The sequence below is a fragment of the Sander lucioperca genome, chromosome 9, assembly GCF_008315115.2.
Source record: "Sander lucioperca isolate FBNREF2018 chromosome 9, SLUC_FBN_1.2, whole genome shotgun sequence".
Lineage (NCBI taxonomy): Eukaryota > Metazoa > Chordata > Actinopteri > Perciformes > Percidae > Sander > Sander lucioperca.
The window spans coordinates 36130175-36146296 of record NC_050181.1 but is presented as its reverse complement, the minus strand read 5'-3'; the positions used below and the strand labels follow the sequence as shown (position 1 = coordinate 36146296).

The window sequence follows — 16122 nt, the reverse complement described above, 5'->3', positions numbered from 1 at the left end:
GATCTGCTCTGGTCCAGTTTGTTTGTGGTCATTAAGACAGTTGTGCGGACAGCAGACAGACACTGTCTGGTACCAGTGAGCTACAGCAGGGTGCTACAACAGCAGGCGAGGCTCTTCTTACAGCCAGCAGCATGTTAGCACTGCGACGGGCTGCAACCTACAGCTCATACAGACACATTCACACGCTCCATGGCTTAGTATGAATACTTTGGTCCTGATTGACATCATAATACATGATTTAGTGTCCTGTGAGGAATGCTTCTCAGTGCCACTTAACACTTTAAACAGCAAGCAGTTCTGTCCTGTCTATTTCCGTGATAAAACCCCTTTCAGACATGCAGCTCGTTATGTAAAAGTCATGACGGCAATCCAAATAAGTCGCTTCCCACACCGCGCAAGTTTTAATTGGATATCATCACATTGTCATAAAGGCCAAAGTAACACAATTTATACACATAAGAGGATTAAATGCATGTCTTGTTCCCTTATTAAAAAGGCCCTAAAAACTTTTTTCTCATTCATCTTATGATCAATGGGGTCCTACAAGAACACAATTGTCTGTTAGGAGTTAGAAATGTTCTGGTTGTTTGCTCTTCTGACTGGTTTAAAGTGGGTGGGGCTCATTTAGAAAAAGGTAATTGCATATATTTACATCCACCAATCATGATTCGGCTATATATATATATATATATATATATATATATATATATATATATATATATATATATATATATATATATATATATATATATATATATATGAATTCAAATCTGATGGCATTTGGTGGGTTGTTTGCGGTATTGTCAATCAAATTATACCACACAAACACAGTCCTGATGAAGCAGATTAGATGAGTTTTTAAGTTATTTTTTTCCAACTTTGATTGGTGCTTATTAAGTTATGAATATTTAATGTTACAGAGACAATTCAGATTTGAGGCCACGTTTTCAGGAGCTTTGAGGGCACTGTAACAAATGTACCACTTAATTATCATTTTTATTTACAAAGAAAATAAGTCAGTTTGAAAGACATTGAAACACTGTAAACGAGCCAATTTCAAGTTGTGGAGGAGATTGTTGTCCTGTCAAATCAGATTATAAGAAGGTTTTTTTCATTTACCCATGCAGCTAGAGGCAAAAGAGGTTAAAAAAAATCATCAGTTACATTCAGGCTAACTGCATGGATCAAATATACTGTATATAAAAATGCTTCACATACAGCATATTAGCAAACAAGAGTCCCAATATAACGTCTTCTGTACTTGGCCATTATTATGAAATACGCAGCAAAATAAAATAAATGTCATAAAACCAACTAATAAATGATTAAATTGATTAGTGGAAAGCTTCTGTAACGCTGACAATGGTCATTAATTTAGACTTAAATAGCAAAATACATTTTTCAAATCCATTGCTGATGCACTTTCTTCCTTCACATCATTACTTTTCACCACCTCTTCTCGTGCACCATGCGCTAAATACTGTATGAGCATTGTGAATTAATCTATAACAAAACTTTTACTTAAACACTTCTAAACGACAAAAAGCCATCACTTTAACAGACGGACATTACTTACTCCATGTCTGAAAAGGGCTCAACTCTCATCATTGTCTGCATAAAGCCAGGAGATAAGTTCGGCATGCTTTTTTCTTATGACTAAACTTTGCATATACCTTGCAGCCATTTTTTTTTTATCTACTCTGTATGCGATGTGAGCTTTTGGTCGGGGCCCGAGTCAATCAGATAAAAAACAATAACAGCGCTAAAATGCTCTTGGACATCTGGACTCTGCAGCCTTTCACCTGTGCCAGTGGAGACCATGAATACACACTATGGTATCCAACAGCAATGATATGGTCACTGACTGTATGTTAGAAAGGCCTCCAGGGATAGGATTAGTGTGCTTTCTCGGCGCAGTTTTCATTCTCATCAGTAGGAGGCGGTGTCATCTGGACACTGTTGCCTCTTAACCACACCGGATGGGTTTTTCTTTCTGGATGAGTGAGACGCTGATGGGATACCATCATCAATAATTTATTTCAAGTCAAGAACAAATGAAAAAAGCAGCTCGAAATCCAAGAAGAAGCTGGTGCTGTCTTTGTTTGAAAGCCTGGACCTCCTCCGTCAGTTCATTCATTATCTTTCTCTTCATCCTTTCATAAATTCATCTTTTTTGTAGAGCTATGGCGCTCTGTATGGACATGCTTCCCATGTATCATCCTCTCGCTGCATCCTTTATTTAAGATCTTTTATTCATCCTTTAGACTTTCTGGTGGTCTGGTTTGTGTCCTTGTACTCCCAGTTGGCTCTGCTGGTGTCAGTCACTGGTATTGGAGGTAATTTTTCAGGGACTGGGGCAGAGGGAGGCCTTCGATCTCCTGAAGCCGCTCGCGACCCAATGCCAGGCGGGCTGCGCGCCGACACAGGTCCATCAGAGGCAGAGGCTCCGCTGAGGAGAGAGAAATACAAAACGATAAGTTTGGAAAGGATAACGTGAGGAAAACACTAGGAAAGTGCAAAGTGTGACTTATGACTGTTTTTGCGTATGTTACATTAGGTTTGTATATGTTTAGCCTATACAGTACCTGCACCTCGGCATTTAAATAGAGATGTTCCGATACGATACCGATACCAGTATCGGAAAATCATCCGATACTGCCTAAAATGCCGGTATCGGACAGCACTGGAGTTTGTGCACCAACCCAGTACTATGTAATTTAGCCCTGAAGAAAATCTACTTTAAAGTGCTTTATTTATGTTCTTTTTTCCGTTATGACTGACTGTCAAACTGGATAATAAAAGAAAGTTCTATGGCATTCATTGTTTGTGTTTGTTAATGTTTCACAAAAAGTTTAACCTGAGCCAGACCGACAACAAAGATAGAAATCATATCACATCCATACAGGGATAGTAGTATACAGATGTTAAAACATAATAAAATATATGACACACTGGTATCGGATCAGTCCTCGGTATAGACTGATATCCAAGTTCAGGTATCGGAATCGGTATCGGGAAGCAAAAAATGGTATCGGACCATCTCTAGTTTAATACATGCATAATACATCTTAATATTGGTTATACATGAATGCATGAGAGATAGAAGTAGAAGGGTAGAGAGAGAGAGAGCAATGATGAACACCTTTAAATATATTTAAAATATATTGCCTCCTGATACACACACATACATGCCACCAATGACACCTGTTTGTAAAAATGATGTATTATCACACTACTTTGAGTCCATTTTAAACACCATCTGCCACACTCACTCTGTCCTGCTGAAAAGCTTATTATAGGATAACTCTCTGTTTGATTGTTAAACAAATATTGTTGGTGATTGTTGCTTTTGCCAGTGAAATAAAGTAATTCACATTAATCACATAATGGCTCAAATGTCTCGTTATCTACAGTGTTTGTACTCGGCTTAAGTTTGTTTTTGAGAAGAAATAGATAAATAATCTTGCTGAACTCTTCATGTCAATTTCAGTTGAATCTTTTATGCTCATCATATCAGTATTTTAAGCTTATATATAATCAGAAATGTTTGGGTAACGTAGAAACAGTGTCACAGTTACATCATTTATCCACCAGAGAGCACTGACAAGTTAATTTTCAACTCTAAAAAGTCCCACTCAGTACATATAGCAGTCACAATTCTTGACTTACCAAATCTAAGGGATCTTTGTTTTGTGAAATTACTGATAAATGTTGACAATCACTGATTTCACTGACTCAGTTCATGTGAGCCTCTCCTCAGATTCCCGTTAGTGATAATGTTTCATCATAATAAGCCTCTGCATCTCAGAAGCTATCAGAGGTAGAAAAGACAGGATGAGGATATGGCTGGAATTAGTTGATTAGATTTGGTGATAGATTTGATGGTCTGGATGTTGTGTATCTGGTGTGATAGAGACATCCAGTCTGACAGTTTTCTACCATCGAACCCATTAAACAGACGATCAACAAATCATAAACCTGCTAATTTAATGCCAATTATCTACTCTTTGTCCTTCTCCCATCATTAAGTGTAAACTACTTGGCCTCATAGCTTCCTCTACATGGATTTTACAGTATCATCAGTTTCAATTAATAGTAATGACCACATCTGATTACCCAATACAGCAGAGTGGGAGGAGAGGGACACGTTACCAAAATGAACTGCATACTCCATCAGCCCCCCTCACCCCTCCTCAAACCCTTCCACCTGAGGAAACACTCTCACAGTCAGGCACATGCTGTATACACACAAGGCTTTCAGGTGGAAAAGGGGGAGAGGGAAAGTAAAGTAAAAAGTAAAGAGGAGAAATGAAAAGGACGTTTTATAGTCAAACAGAAGCAGAGAGAAAATAAAAATTGCTTGATGAAGAAAAAGTTGCAGAAAAAGGACTTCTGTCCATGGAGATACCCTTTGAGATAATGTCTTTATCTTGTAACTAGTCTGGAGCGAAGAAAGTTCATTTCCAGGATAATCGCCGGAACATCTGGCTGCCCTTGTCTAACTCTGTTTGCTTCGGGAAACAACAACGAACTTCGAGCTAGCAGGCTGCGCACTGAAAATGGCCAAGTTTTTTAAGAAAATGTGGATCATTCAACAAGGCAGGCCTGCTTGGTTCTTTAGGTGAATGATTGTAAACATTTACAAAGAATATGTTTACAGCATTTACTCTCTAACTGGGACGTTTTGGGACCGAATGGTGGGATTGCTTGTGTGAACGAAGTACACACGGTGATACACTGGTAAGAGCAAATGAGGTTTAACCATGTATCCAGCTATTTTAAATAGCTCACGTAACTGTATTGTGTGAACAGTTAGCTTCATTTAATATTGTATGGGGCGTTTTCTTTTGCGTGGTGCAAATGTTCCACCAAAACAAGTTCCTTCCCGAGACTATTTCGCAGAGCCACCGTCGCTGCGTCCGGAACTTAGTGCTGCCCAAGACAATTGCGATTGGTTTAAAGAAATGCAAACAACCCAGAGAATTTTTTTCCTCCTATCCCAGAATGTATCTGTGGTGTAGCCAGACCTTACTCCACAGCGCTCTGGAAATAGGTCTGGCAGTGTCAGACTATCTTAACAGGCTGAAATTAGTGGAATGTATTTTATTTTGGAGGTGTGAATTGCCTTGCAAGGATCCTGAGTGATATTAGAGCACAGCTAGTACAGTCTGTCTCTCCCTGCTGTTTTTGTTGAGGAAAAAACAGACACTTCCATCACAGTTTGTTATTCTAGACGTCCTCTACCACCTGCTTCTGTAGCTACACCGCTGTGTGTCTGTGTGTGTGTGTGTGTGTGTGTGTGTGTTCAAGGTTAAACCAACAGGATAAAGGACAATCCAGTCTCTTCAAACACACACGCACGCACACACACACACACACACACACATCCACTTCATCTCTACATAAGTGTGTCCTTGCAATGTCACATTAATGCTCATCGACGCTCTTAGAAATCACCACTTCACTGACGCTGTGTTGTTTGGCCTCTGTTTGACTCTCAGTTATGCTCATTTGTTCTGCCGGCATCCAGAGAAAAGCAACTATTTGAGTGGAAGGGTCGACTGTAACCACAGAGTATCTGAAAATGTCAAATTGAGACAAATGTTTTGGTGAGTAAGCTCCGTGTGTCCGTGACATGTGCAAACGTCTCTACCAAGAGGAAGCAATTTTGTACCAGATCCAATTAATTTGAGGACCTCGCTGGCTCTTTAGTGCTCAGTTATGTGGAGACAATTTCAGCAGACAACACTGTGGTTGCTGAGAGGAAGGAGGCACTGTACACTTTGTGTTTCTCTGAGGAAAACACTTGAAATAATAAAAGTGAAAAGTAAAGACGTCCTAGTCTCTAAAGCCAAAAATAAAGACTTAATTAGCCTCCGTTAGTGAAATAACAGAAAGAAATCAAAACATCCTCAAATCTCCAGGGGGAGTCATTTTTACCTCAATGTGAAGTTATCCAAAACAGCACCACTTTGCCTGCCAGATAATATCAGGAATACGTTCTCTGGAGCCCATATCTACAATGTATTATTAATACCTTCATAATGACTTCTAATGTTTACCTAATGTATGATAATAGCTGCTTCTATAAGCCTTTTATCATAATGCATTAAGATGTCTTATAACAACAGCCACAAAGCCTGATGTCCAGAGGACCTAAACTTAAAAGCTGCAGTGACAGATTTTTTTTATTTGACACACGTCCCGTTTGGGAAGCGGAAACAAGTTACTGATACTGATATATAACACTACAGCTACACAAACACAAATTAGCATTCATTTAGCATCATGTTTCTGGGCACCCTCTTTTTAGTTCTGTTTTGGTCTCCAACTCCAGAGGGAAAACTCTGGCTCTTTAGCTGCTAAATGCTCCACTATGTTGACCAACTAGTCTCTAACTGTGTCTGTCTGCTGCTTGTTGCTGGGCAGGTAGCGTACAGTGCTGTGGCTGGAAACAACTCTGATGAGAGCAATGAGACTGGGCCATAAAATCAAAACAATGAGCTGAAAAACGATGAAACGCTTGGTAGAGCTGAGTCAAGGGAAAATGATCTGTGGGTTTGTCATAGAGAGACCCTCTTCACAGACAAGTAGTCATTTGAACTATTGTTAAACATATTGATTATAGCAGCATTATGTTTTAAAAACTTAAACCTCTGTACAATAGAGAGATGGATTATGAATGAATTACTGTGATCATACGTTTAATACATGATAGGTGTGGTTAGACATAATGCATTAGAAAAGCTTATAAGATCTAATACCATATTTATAACACATAGGGGTGTAACGATACATTGATCTAGATCGATATATCGATTCAATCCTCAACGATCCAATATTATCGATACAAAGTGAAAATATCGATACATATTGTTCAAGCTGCGCCGTTATTTTAAAATTTCCACTTTATATTTATTCTTTTTATTAAAAAGAGTAGTTTGTTTTTAATTTAAATATCTGGAAGAGCTTAGTAATGAATTTGTCGAATCATATTTTAGTTGCTTTTTGTAAATAAATATAAATGTAACCGATTGTCTTAAATGGGCTTATGCATTGTCTTGTATCGGTCACAGGCCCCTGAATTGAATCAAATTAAAATTGTGTCGTGGTGAGCGCCCGGATAGCTCAGTTGGTAGAGCAGGCGCCCATATATTGAGGGTTTACTCCTCGACGCAGTGGGCCAGGGTTCGACTCTGACCTGCGTCCCTTTGCTGCATGTCATTCTCCCTCTCTCTCCTCTTTCATTTCTTCAGCTGTCCTGTCAATAAAGGCCTAAAAATAATCTAAAAAAAACAAAACAAGAAATTGTGTCGTGGCAGACTTTGTGATAACAGTAACGTTTGTATTGTTGTCCTAAGAATCAATATAATATTGTATCGTGATATATTGTGTAATTTACACAGGTGTTACAGCGGGTTCTGTAGCAATATATCATGCTTTAAAGGTGTAGACTCCAGAAGAAGTAGGCGATCCAGTTGTTGCTTTTTACTAAAACTTTGTCTCAACATGAATTAGTCACTGCCCTCCAGATGTGTATAATGGCCTTGTATTACATTATGCAAGTAATTAACTGGGCTTAATAACTTCGATTGCAATACTCAGTGCATTAACCATAAGATGTATTCTTAATGACACATTTTCCATCACGTTTTATTCTATCAGCATCTCCTAAGAGTGGAGCGGGACGCTAATGAGAGGAGAAAGTGAGAATGATCAGCAGCAGGTCATTTACCCCTGCATCATTACACATTCAGTGCATTAAGAAGAATTACATTTCAAAATACTGCAGGCCTGAATCTCATCACTGTGGGTGAATATATTCACCTGTAGCTCACTACTGACATACAGAGGATTATTTTGTTGGTGACACTTTAGTTAAAACAACAGTTTTCTCAGGCCAGCTAATAATTAGACACCCTTCATTAATCTCTCCAGAGCCGAATTAAAAAGTGTTACTTACACTGCGAGATGAATCCTAAACGACCCCTAAGGGGAAACTGGCCCATTACTGACCAAGGCCCTAACTGTTTAGGGCGCCTGTCCTGTGTCCATGTGCAGCCCCCTCACTCTGACATCTCTCCATTGAATAAAAATTAAATAACAATAATATATATATAAAACACTAATAATAATGATAAAATAATTTGTGTATAGGTAAGTGTATAGGTCCTGAGCATGTGTGTATATTTCAGGCCTGTATGTAATGTGTGTAACTTACAACAGAGTGAAAGATTTGTAAAAATTGTAATTTCCCTTGCGTGATTGATTGATTGAAAAAGAAACACAATGTAAAAACAGGAGAAGAATCATGTGAAGTGCTTTATGTCCTCTTGCTCAGGAACATGTTGGCAGCACTGAGACTCAAACCAGCGACCTTTTGGAAACTTGTTGTTTTTGTCACAATCTGCTGTGGTTGATTCATTTATATGAAGGTGGCAGACCTCTATGAATGTTGTAATAAAGTTTTACTGATGAGGTCTACTGGATGTGTGAAGTGATCCCAGTTCGTGAAGAACTTCCCTGATTAGACATTTTATGTGGATATGAGTTGTGACCCCGGGTCTGCTGCGACGGGAACACGGAGTAATAAGGGCACGCGGTGTGACACATGACGCCTGTAATGAGATGCAGTGCACAGCAGTACGGAGCAGGATTTATTGTCTGTAGACAATGATAATGGGAGAGAGGGTGAAAATGGCAACAGCAGCATCACTTTTATGATGGATGTAAAAATCGACCTGAGGGGAGGGTGCCGGGAGCTAAATAAAGCCCAACAAATGAAGGTTGAGGAAAAACTAGAGAGAGAGTCAGTGGAAGAGAGGAAACGCTTAAGAAGAAACGCTTAAGGCCAAACTGAAATCTAAATGATCCTCTCTTTTTGTGTTAGGAAATATAAACTGTTATGACACTGCAGCTATAGTCCATTTTTCTAGAGAGGATAATCGTGTTTGTGGACATATTTGTGGAAACAGCATCCAAGCTTCGGCTGACTTACATTTTAAGAGCAGTTGCTACTGACTGGAGCACGCCATAGCAAGGCTAACTAGCTTCTGCGAAGAAAGGGGAGACTCTAGTCTATATTGACAACGTTTCATTTCCGGGATTGTTCAGGTGCCGCCGTAAATTCCGCCGCATGTCCCTCATTTCGGCCGGATGTCCGTTACCTTCCGCTTTCTTTGTGTTGTAATTCTAAACTCCGGTAGAGTTATGAGGACTATGGTTAACTGCTCCTCAGATCTCTGCAGGGTAAATCCAGACAGCTAGCTAGACTATCTGTCCAATCTGAGTTTTCTGTTGCACGACTAAAACAACTTTTGAACGTACACATGTTCCACCAAAACAAGTTCCTTTCCGAGGCTATTTTGCAGAGGCACCATGGCTTCGTCCGGCGTTTACCACCGCCCAAGATGATTGTGATTGGTTTAAAGAAATGCCAATAAACCAGAGCATGTTTTTCTCCCATCCCGGAATGCTGTGTGACTGTAGCTTTTTTTCTGACCATAGTTAACCTAGCTTCCAAATGTTAGCCAAGATTCCCACAAGACACTACTTTCTGTTATTTCAACACCTGCTGATTTACTGTATCTCAGTGTTGTATTTAAGAAAGGAGGGGGTTCTAGCTAGCATTAGCCATCTCTTTTTCATGGCCCAGTTGTGGTGAGGGCAAATGACTCCCTTACCTGCCTATGTGGCCAATGGAACTGAAGTGATATCACAAACCATTGTTAGTGCCTGTCCATGCAGTTATTGCACCAATCAAATAATGGTACCGACTGTCGGTCACAACCAAAAATTCACATCCCCTGAAGAACACATACTGTAAGTAGGGGCCACGGTCACAGAAGAAAAATAAATAAAACTTAAATATCTTTTTTTGGTTATTACAATTTTGACCAAATCAGTACACAACTTAAAACAAACGCTGAGGATAAATATACTGATTCCTTAGCTAATTCATTTTTACTTCACCTTAGGGCTGGGCAATATATCAATATTATATCGATATTGGGATATGAGACTAGATATCGTCGTACATTTTGCATATCGTGATATCGTAATATGGCAATATGTAAGTGTTGTCTTTTCAGACTGCATTACAGTAAAGTGATGTCATTTTCTGAAATTACCAGACTGTTCTAGTTGTTCTATTATTTGCCTTTACACACTTAGTTATTATATCCACATTACTGATGATTATTCTTTTTTATCATAAATCTCGTAAATGTTTTGTGAAAGCACCAATTGTCAACCCTACAATATCGCCGCAATATCACCATTGATGTATTTGGTCAAAAATATGATGACATTTGATTTTCTTCATATCGCATAGCCCTATTTCCCTTTGATGAAAATACTGAGTTGTGTAATGACAAACACACATGTTCCATATAGATGGCTCAGGAAAACATGATCCTCTCCTCTTTCTCCCTTTTAAGTCTTCCTCTCTCCTATTGCCATCTCATTTGTAACAGTATACCTCTCTCCTCTTACACTAGCAAAGAAGAAACCCTTCTGCCTGCTTTCTTCTCTACTCTTCATTGCTTTTCTTCCCTGCCTTTCTTTCACACTCTTCTTTTTATCTTTTCTCCTCTTTGTACTCTCCGAGTGTTTGATCTTCTCTGGCCGTTAGAAGGCATCGCTGTTGGGTGAAAAGCTGTATTATCTTCAAAATGTCAACAAGAGACAGAAGACAGGTGTGTTTTGCTTGATGACAATGCAGTTTTTATCATCCGCTTGGTCTTGGAAGTGCTTCTAAGCCCAAGAGGTTGAAGAATTTAGAGGAGCATGTAATCCTTTAATCCTTTAATTAAAGTCAATATTGTATGAAAATGAACAGAACTGTAATTACAAGGCTTTCGCACGACAACAGTGGTAAAAATGTGGACTTATATACAAACGCCAGTGCCGTGTGCATATACACAGAGTAATCAGGTACAGGTTAAAGTTACCAACAGCTCAATAATGTCACCTATTGTGGTATATTTCACAGCACTCTTGAGCTTTTTCTTTCCTAATCTAATGCCATACTATCCACCCACTGCGGTGTGTTATGCTCTGAACATGAAACACATAAAATTACACATTTCCATAACCTGTCTTACAAACATGTTGACAGGGAAGAAAACAGACGCAAAGAGCACACACATACAGTATGCAGGGTCACGAATACAGGAAATCAAACCGACAAACACACACACACACACACACGTGTCCAAATAAAAAAGATCAGAGAAAAACTCAAATAGTGTGGTGTAAACAAACTAAATACCCTGCTCAAGGGCAAATAGATCCGATAGAGTCACGTGTCGTCCTACTGAACTTCACTACTTGTTAATTTAAAAAAATGTGTCAGTGGCTCCAACTACATCACAACATGTAAAATGACATCCAGCCGTATAGTCGCATCATGATATTGGGATGATCTCTCATCGTACAGCACAGATACCTACGGCTAACACCATTGCAGGCTATTAAAACCAAATATTTCCAGCTGCATGGCAGATGTTAAAATAAGAGATTTTAAGATAAGAGATAAGAGATCTTTGCCTGTGTGTAACCATTAGAGTAGACATTTAAACATCTTTGACATTTTTTCATCCTCAGTTAGAAACGTGTCTCTGGCAGTCCCTGGAGGCCTGTGTTTGACATGAATACAGAAACTTTTCACAAGAAAGACACGGAGACAAGAGTTTGCTAATTAGGTAGCCACTTTAACAATTCTCTGATACGAATGCAGCTTTAACTGTCATAGGGACTTAATAATGGGGACTTTTAGCTAAATCGTCGGCAGAAGCCCCTTGCTCACTCTTTACACCAACTGTAAATGTGAGGAGCAACACAAGACAAAGAATGAGCTGTGAGCCTATTAAAATGAATTAATTGGCAGAAATGCTATAAAATACATTGTGTGATGAGACCAGTTTAAGCCTTTTTTATTTTACTTTAACAGCTCATGAACGCTTGTCATGAAATGATTACTGCTTGATTTGGTTTTATTTGCATGTAAAGCGTCTTTGAGGACTTTGAAAAAGCGCTATATAAATCCAATGTATCATTATTATTTTTATGGATAGCAGCTTTTCCGGCCGAAAAAGAAAGGGACATCCGGCAGTTTCCGCCGGATGTTCTTTGTGTTGGCATTCTAAACAGCAGTGGACTATGTTTAACTGCTCCTCAGATCTCTGCAGGGTAAATCCAGACAGCTAGCTAGACTATCTGTCCAATCTGAGTTTTCTGAATAAAACAACTTTGTTTTGAACATACGCATGTTCCACCCAAACAAGTTCCTTCCCGAGGCTATTTCGCAGAGGCACCGTGGCTCCGTCTGGCGCTTAGCGCCGCCCAAGACGATTGTAATTGGTTTAAAGAAATGCCAATAAACCAGAACATGTTTTTCTCCCATCCCGGAATGCTGTGTGGACTAGTCAGACCCTCCTCTGCAGCGCTGTGGAGAAAGGTCTGGCAATGCAAGACTATTCCTCATGTCACAACAAAGAGAGTAACTGAACAAATGAACCAAATTTAAACCTCACTTAAAACAGCACGACAAAGAAAAGATTTAGCAGGAAGTGTAGCTTTTACCCTTTGAGCCCAGTGTCCTTCTTCTCAAACAAACTCCAAACACCAGCATCCTTAAGAGCCGCTGAGGGAAGTTGGCGTTATCCGTAACTAATATACCTCCGGTGGTGTCCTGTATCCTCTTCCCTAGCACATTTTGTAACACCACCAGTTATTAGCACGAGTACACTGCAACACACACTGAAGCAGCATGCTGTGCAGAACTAATGCAGTAATGTTGCCACAATCCATGGAGTATTTGTTGGAAAAGCCTTTTGTATTAAAAACAAGGATGCAGCCGCAGGGTGGGAGTACTAATGGCTACAAACATAGTTGTACTAAGTCCGTCCCACACAGCTTTAGGAGAGGAGGGTGTGAAAATGTTGTTTTTTTTCTGATGTCCTCCCTGAGCAAACTCCATCTTGAGGTTTTTGGCTAAAGCTAACTTTGGTGCTTAAATTGTTTGTGCAGATCCTGCTGTATGAGTCATATCTTAGCAGCCACATTAGTATCACGCAGAAAGATGGGCGCTGTGGGCAGAGCTGGCTCGTAGAGAGGAGTTGGTGGTAATATAAGCCATGCCAGTGTTTCTTTTTAAAGCCCTGCTCTCTCTTTACCATCCTGCTTTACTGTAAATCCACTGTTCACCATCTCCTCTGGGATGAGAGGCAAAGTGATAAGAGGAAGAGGAGGAGGGAGGATGCAAAGGAGACGTGGAAAAATAAACAGTGCGGCGGAAAGTGAGGACTGGGGGGAGGAAGAGGAGGAAAGTGTGAATGGGATTACGGAGAGAAAGATGGGAAGAGGTCATGAGATGAGAGAGGAGGATAGACACCAAGAGGAGAGAGGGCGATAAATAGAAAAGGAGAGAGCATAGACAGTCTGTCTAACCCGCAGATATCCCTGACAGTTACAAGCGGCAGGCAGGCGCACCTTATTCATAAAAATGTCAATATTAGAAGAAATCTGTTGGCATAATTTACCAAGCACACCCTCATTTAATGTTCCTGCTTACATGCAGGTTTTTGAATGTGATAAACCATCCTTCATGCCTGTGTGCAATCTGCAGAGAAAGTTCTGGTGTTGATCGACTGTGGCATTTTGTTAGTGTGCATTAAAAAAAATAGTAGTAACCTGTTCACCCTCTGACAGAAAATGAGTGTAAACAGTGAATTGGCAAACCGTATAAGATCAAATGAAAAGGACACAGAAATATAATTGCCTAAAGCTGTACTAATCAATATTTTTTATGTGAACAAGGGAAAACATGTCAAATATAAAAGCCTGACTCTGCAGTTCCCCTCAGCGCTACGTAGCATGTTAGCGTCTTTTAGCTCATTGTTTTGGTTTTACGGCCCAAGACAGTCGTGAGGAAGGAGTTAAAGTTGAGACAGACGAGGTAGAGAGGTTTAAAATAGTAAAGATCAAAACAGAACAGAGAAAAACACACGGCGGGAGGAGAGAAAAGTTAAAGGTGAAATAGAGGAGAAACTTGGTTGCTGCTGCTGCCTCAATGGCTTAAGTGTAAGAGAAGGTGGGAAAATCACACTCACACACGTGTATTAACACGTAAACACGCGGGAGCTGTCGCGCGTGTGCATACGCAGCAGGCGCCTCTCACCACCAACCTGACGGAGATAAAAACCTGGCTGATCCTTCACTGGCTTTACCCGTCAGGTCAGAGTGTGCTTGTTTATCTGTGAGTGCTTATTTGTTCTCACACACACACACACACACACACACACACACACACACACACACACACACACACACACACACAGGAGATCAGACGGAAAATAACAGAGAGCGAGGTAAGAGAGGCTAGAGGGAAGAGACAGAAAGGTGCAACTTTTCAGTGCAGTGTTATACTCCACCTCCACGGTTTTGAATTAGAAATCAGCTGATTTACAGGAAGAGGTAAAAGAGCTTCCCTTTAGAGCAGAATACAACTGTACATTATGTGTCATTATCTCTAATGCTCACCTCCATTTCCAGTACATGTATAACCTGCAGCTGAACGCAGCAAGTTCATGCCTGCAGTCTGGAAATTGCCCAAAGTCATTCAGAAATCCCTAACCAAAGTAAGCTGACGAGGGAGGTGGATACAAAGAGGTAAATTACAGCATTTCATAACAAAGGAATGTACTAGACTCAACTCATACCGCAGCAATTTAGTTTCGCACTTCCATAAAGTTCAGGGAATCACAAGAGACAGATTTTTTTTTTAAAGAGCAGTCGGAATTGGAGTTGCAGAAGCTGAGATATCCTGACTTTTTGTACCTAGTATAAGGCCGAGCTTCAAAAACACTGGATCCTACAATTATGATAAAGACGGCACAAAAAACAAACAAAAGGTGACACATACTGCTATAATAAGTAAACTATAATCTGTGAGGTGCACGCGCTCAGATTAAGGTGACAGACAGACCAAACATGAGCGCATTGATAATGACAGAGAGGGATAACACAAACGTGTGACGTGTAGGATGTGAGAGGCTCACAGCTTTAAAAAGAAAGTTCAACTGTTAAAGGCTGTTTTATGCTTCTGCGTCGAATCGACGGCGTACCCCCACAGACCCCTCTGCGGCGCCGCAAACCTCCCTCCAAGCCCTCGACGTGCACCTCCAAAAAATTGTAACTTTGACCGCAAGGACTGTGATTGGTCAACTGGTCCTGTGTGTTGATAGTCGGTGTTTCAAGCAGCCTACTGTGGTGAGTAGCAACATGCTAGTTCACTGACATAAGCTTTGCAAATAAACTCAGACATATTTTGCTTACAATGACGGGGTTATCCGTTTGTAAAGTGTCTATATGTCAGTAATGTTTGGAAATTAAAAGGTCGAGGTAATGACAGTTCAGAGTCAGGTGCTGGGTGTGTTTATGCTACACCACTTCATGTGTTCACTGTGGTAATAAAACTAACCATTACACTAAGGAAGAGAAAAGGTCCGGCCTGCTCAGTTCAAATAAATAATCAAAATAAATGTTTGCAAGAATTTCAACATGAAATAGTCATCTAAATAAAGTTTTTTTTTATTATTTATTTTTTTCTTTACTTTTTGCCAGAAGAGTGCATCGGACCTGCCTTTTTTGACAATTAATAATTTGTGGATATTTTTGTTGCAGTATTTTGATGATTATCATCATCAAATCAAATCATGATCATTCGTCAAAATCCACATCAAAGCATTTAAATTATGTTTTATGCTGCTGTAACCTGCCATAGTGATGCATACGGTAGTAGCATAAAATACACTGGCAGCAACTATTTACACCACCCACACACACACACACACACACACACACAAGAAGACAAATCATCTTTGGTGTTCAACCTAAATTACTACATGTTTTAGTAATTATAGTTATTAGTATTCAGTATTCATTAGTATCACTTAGAGTATTACATTGAACAGTTAACTTATCAATCATAATTTACTGGCTATAGTAAAGCTCTGCATTGTGAGACTCCTCTTATTTACTGAGCACTGAATATCATCATGTCTAATTTATCATTGTAGGATGTACCAGAAACCTTTCTAATTTCTTTGAGGCAACTCT

The 16122-nt window shown here is 39.7% G+C and overlaps 1 protein-coding gene across 5 annotated transcripts in view; it reads right to left on the bottom strand.

Moving 5' to 3' along the window:
- Window positions 1-1024: 1024 nt before the first annotated feature.
- Window positions 1025-16122, bottom strand: part of LOC116037304 (SPRY domain-containing SOCS box protein 4-like) — a 97587-nt gene continuing 82489 nt past the window's right edge. For all 5 annotated transcript variants that reach the window (XM_031281159.2, XM_031281158.2, XM_031281160.2 and 2 more), the window contains one exon: window positions 1025-2449. In XM_031281159.2, coding sequence (XP_031137019.1) covers window positions 2322-2449 — 128 coding nt within the window. In that variant the 3' untranslated portion in view covers window positions 1025-2321. The remainder of the gene's footprint in view (window positions 2450-16122) is intronic.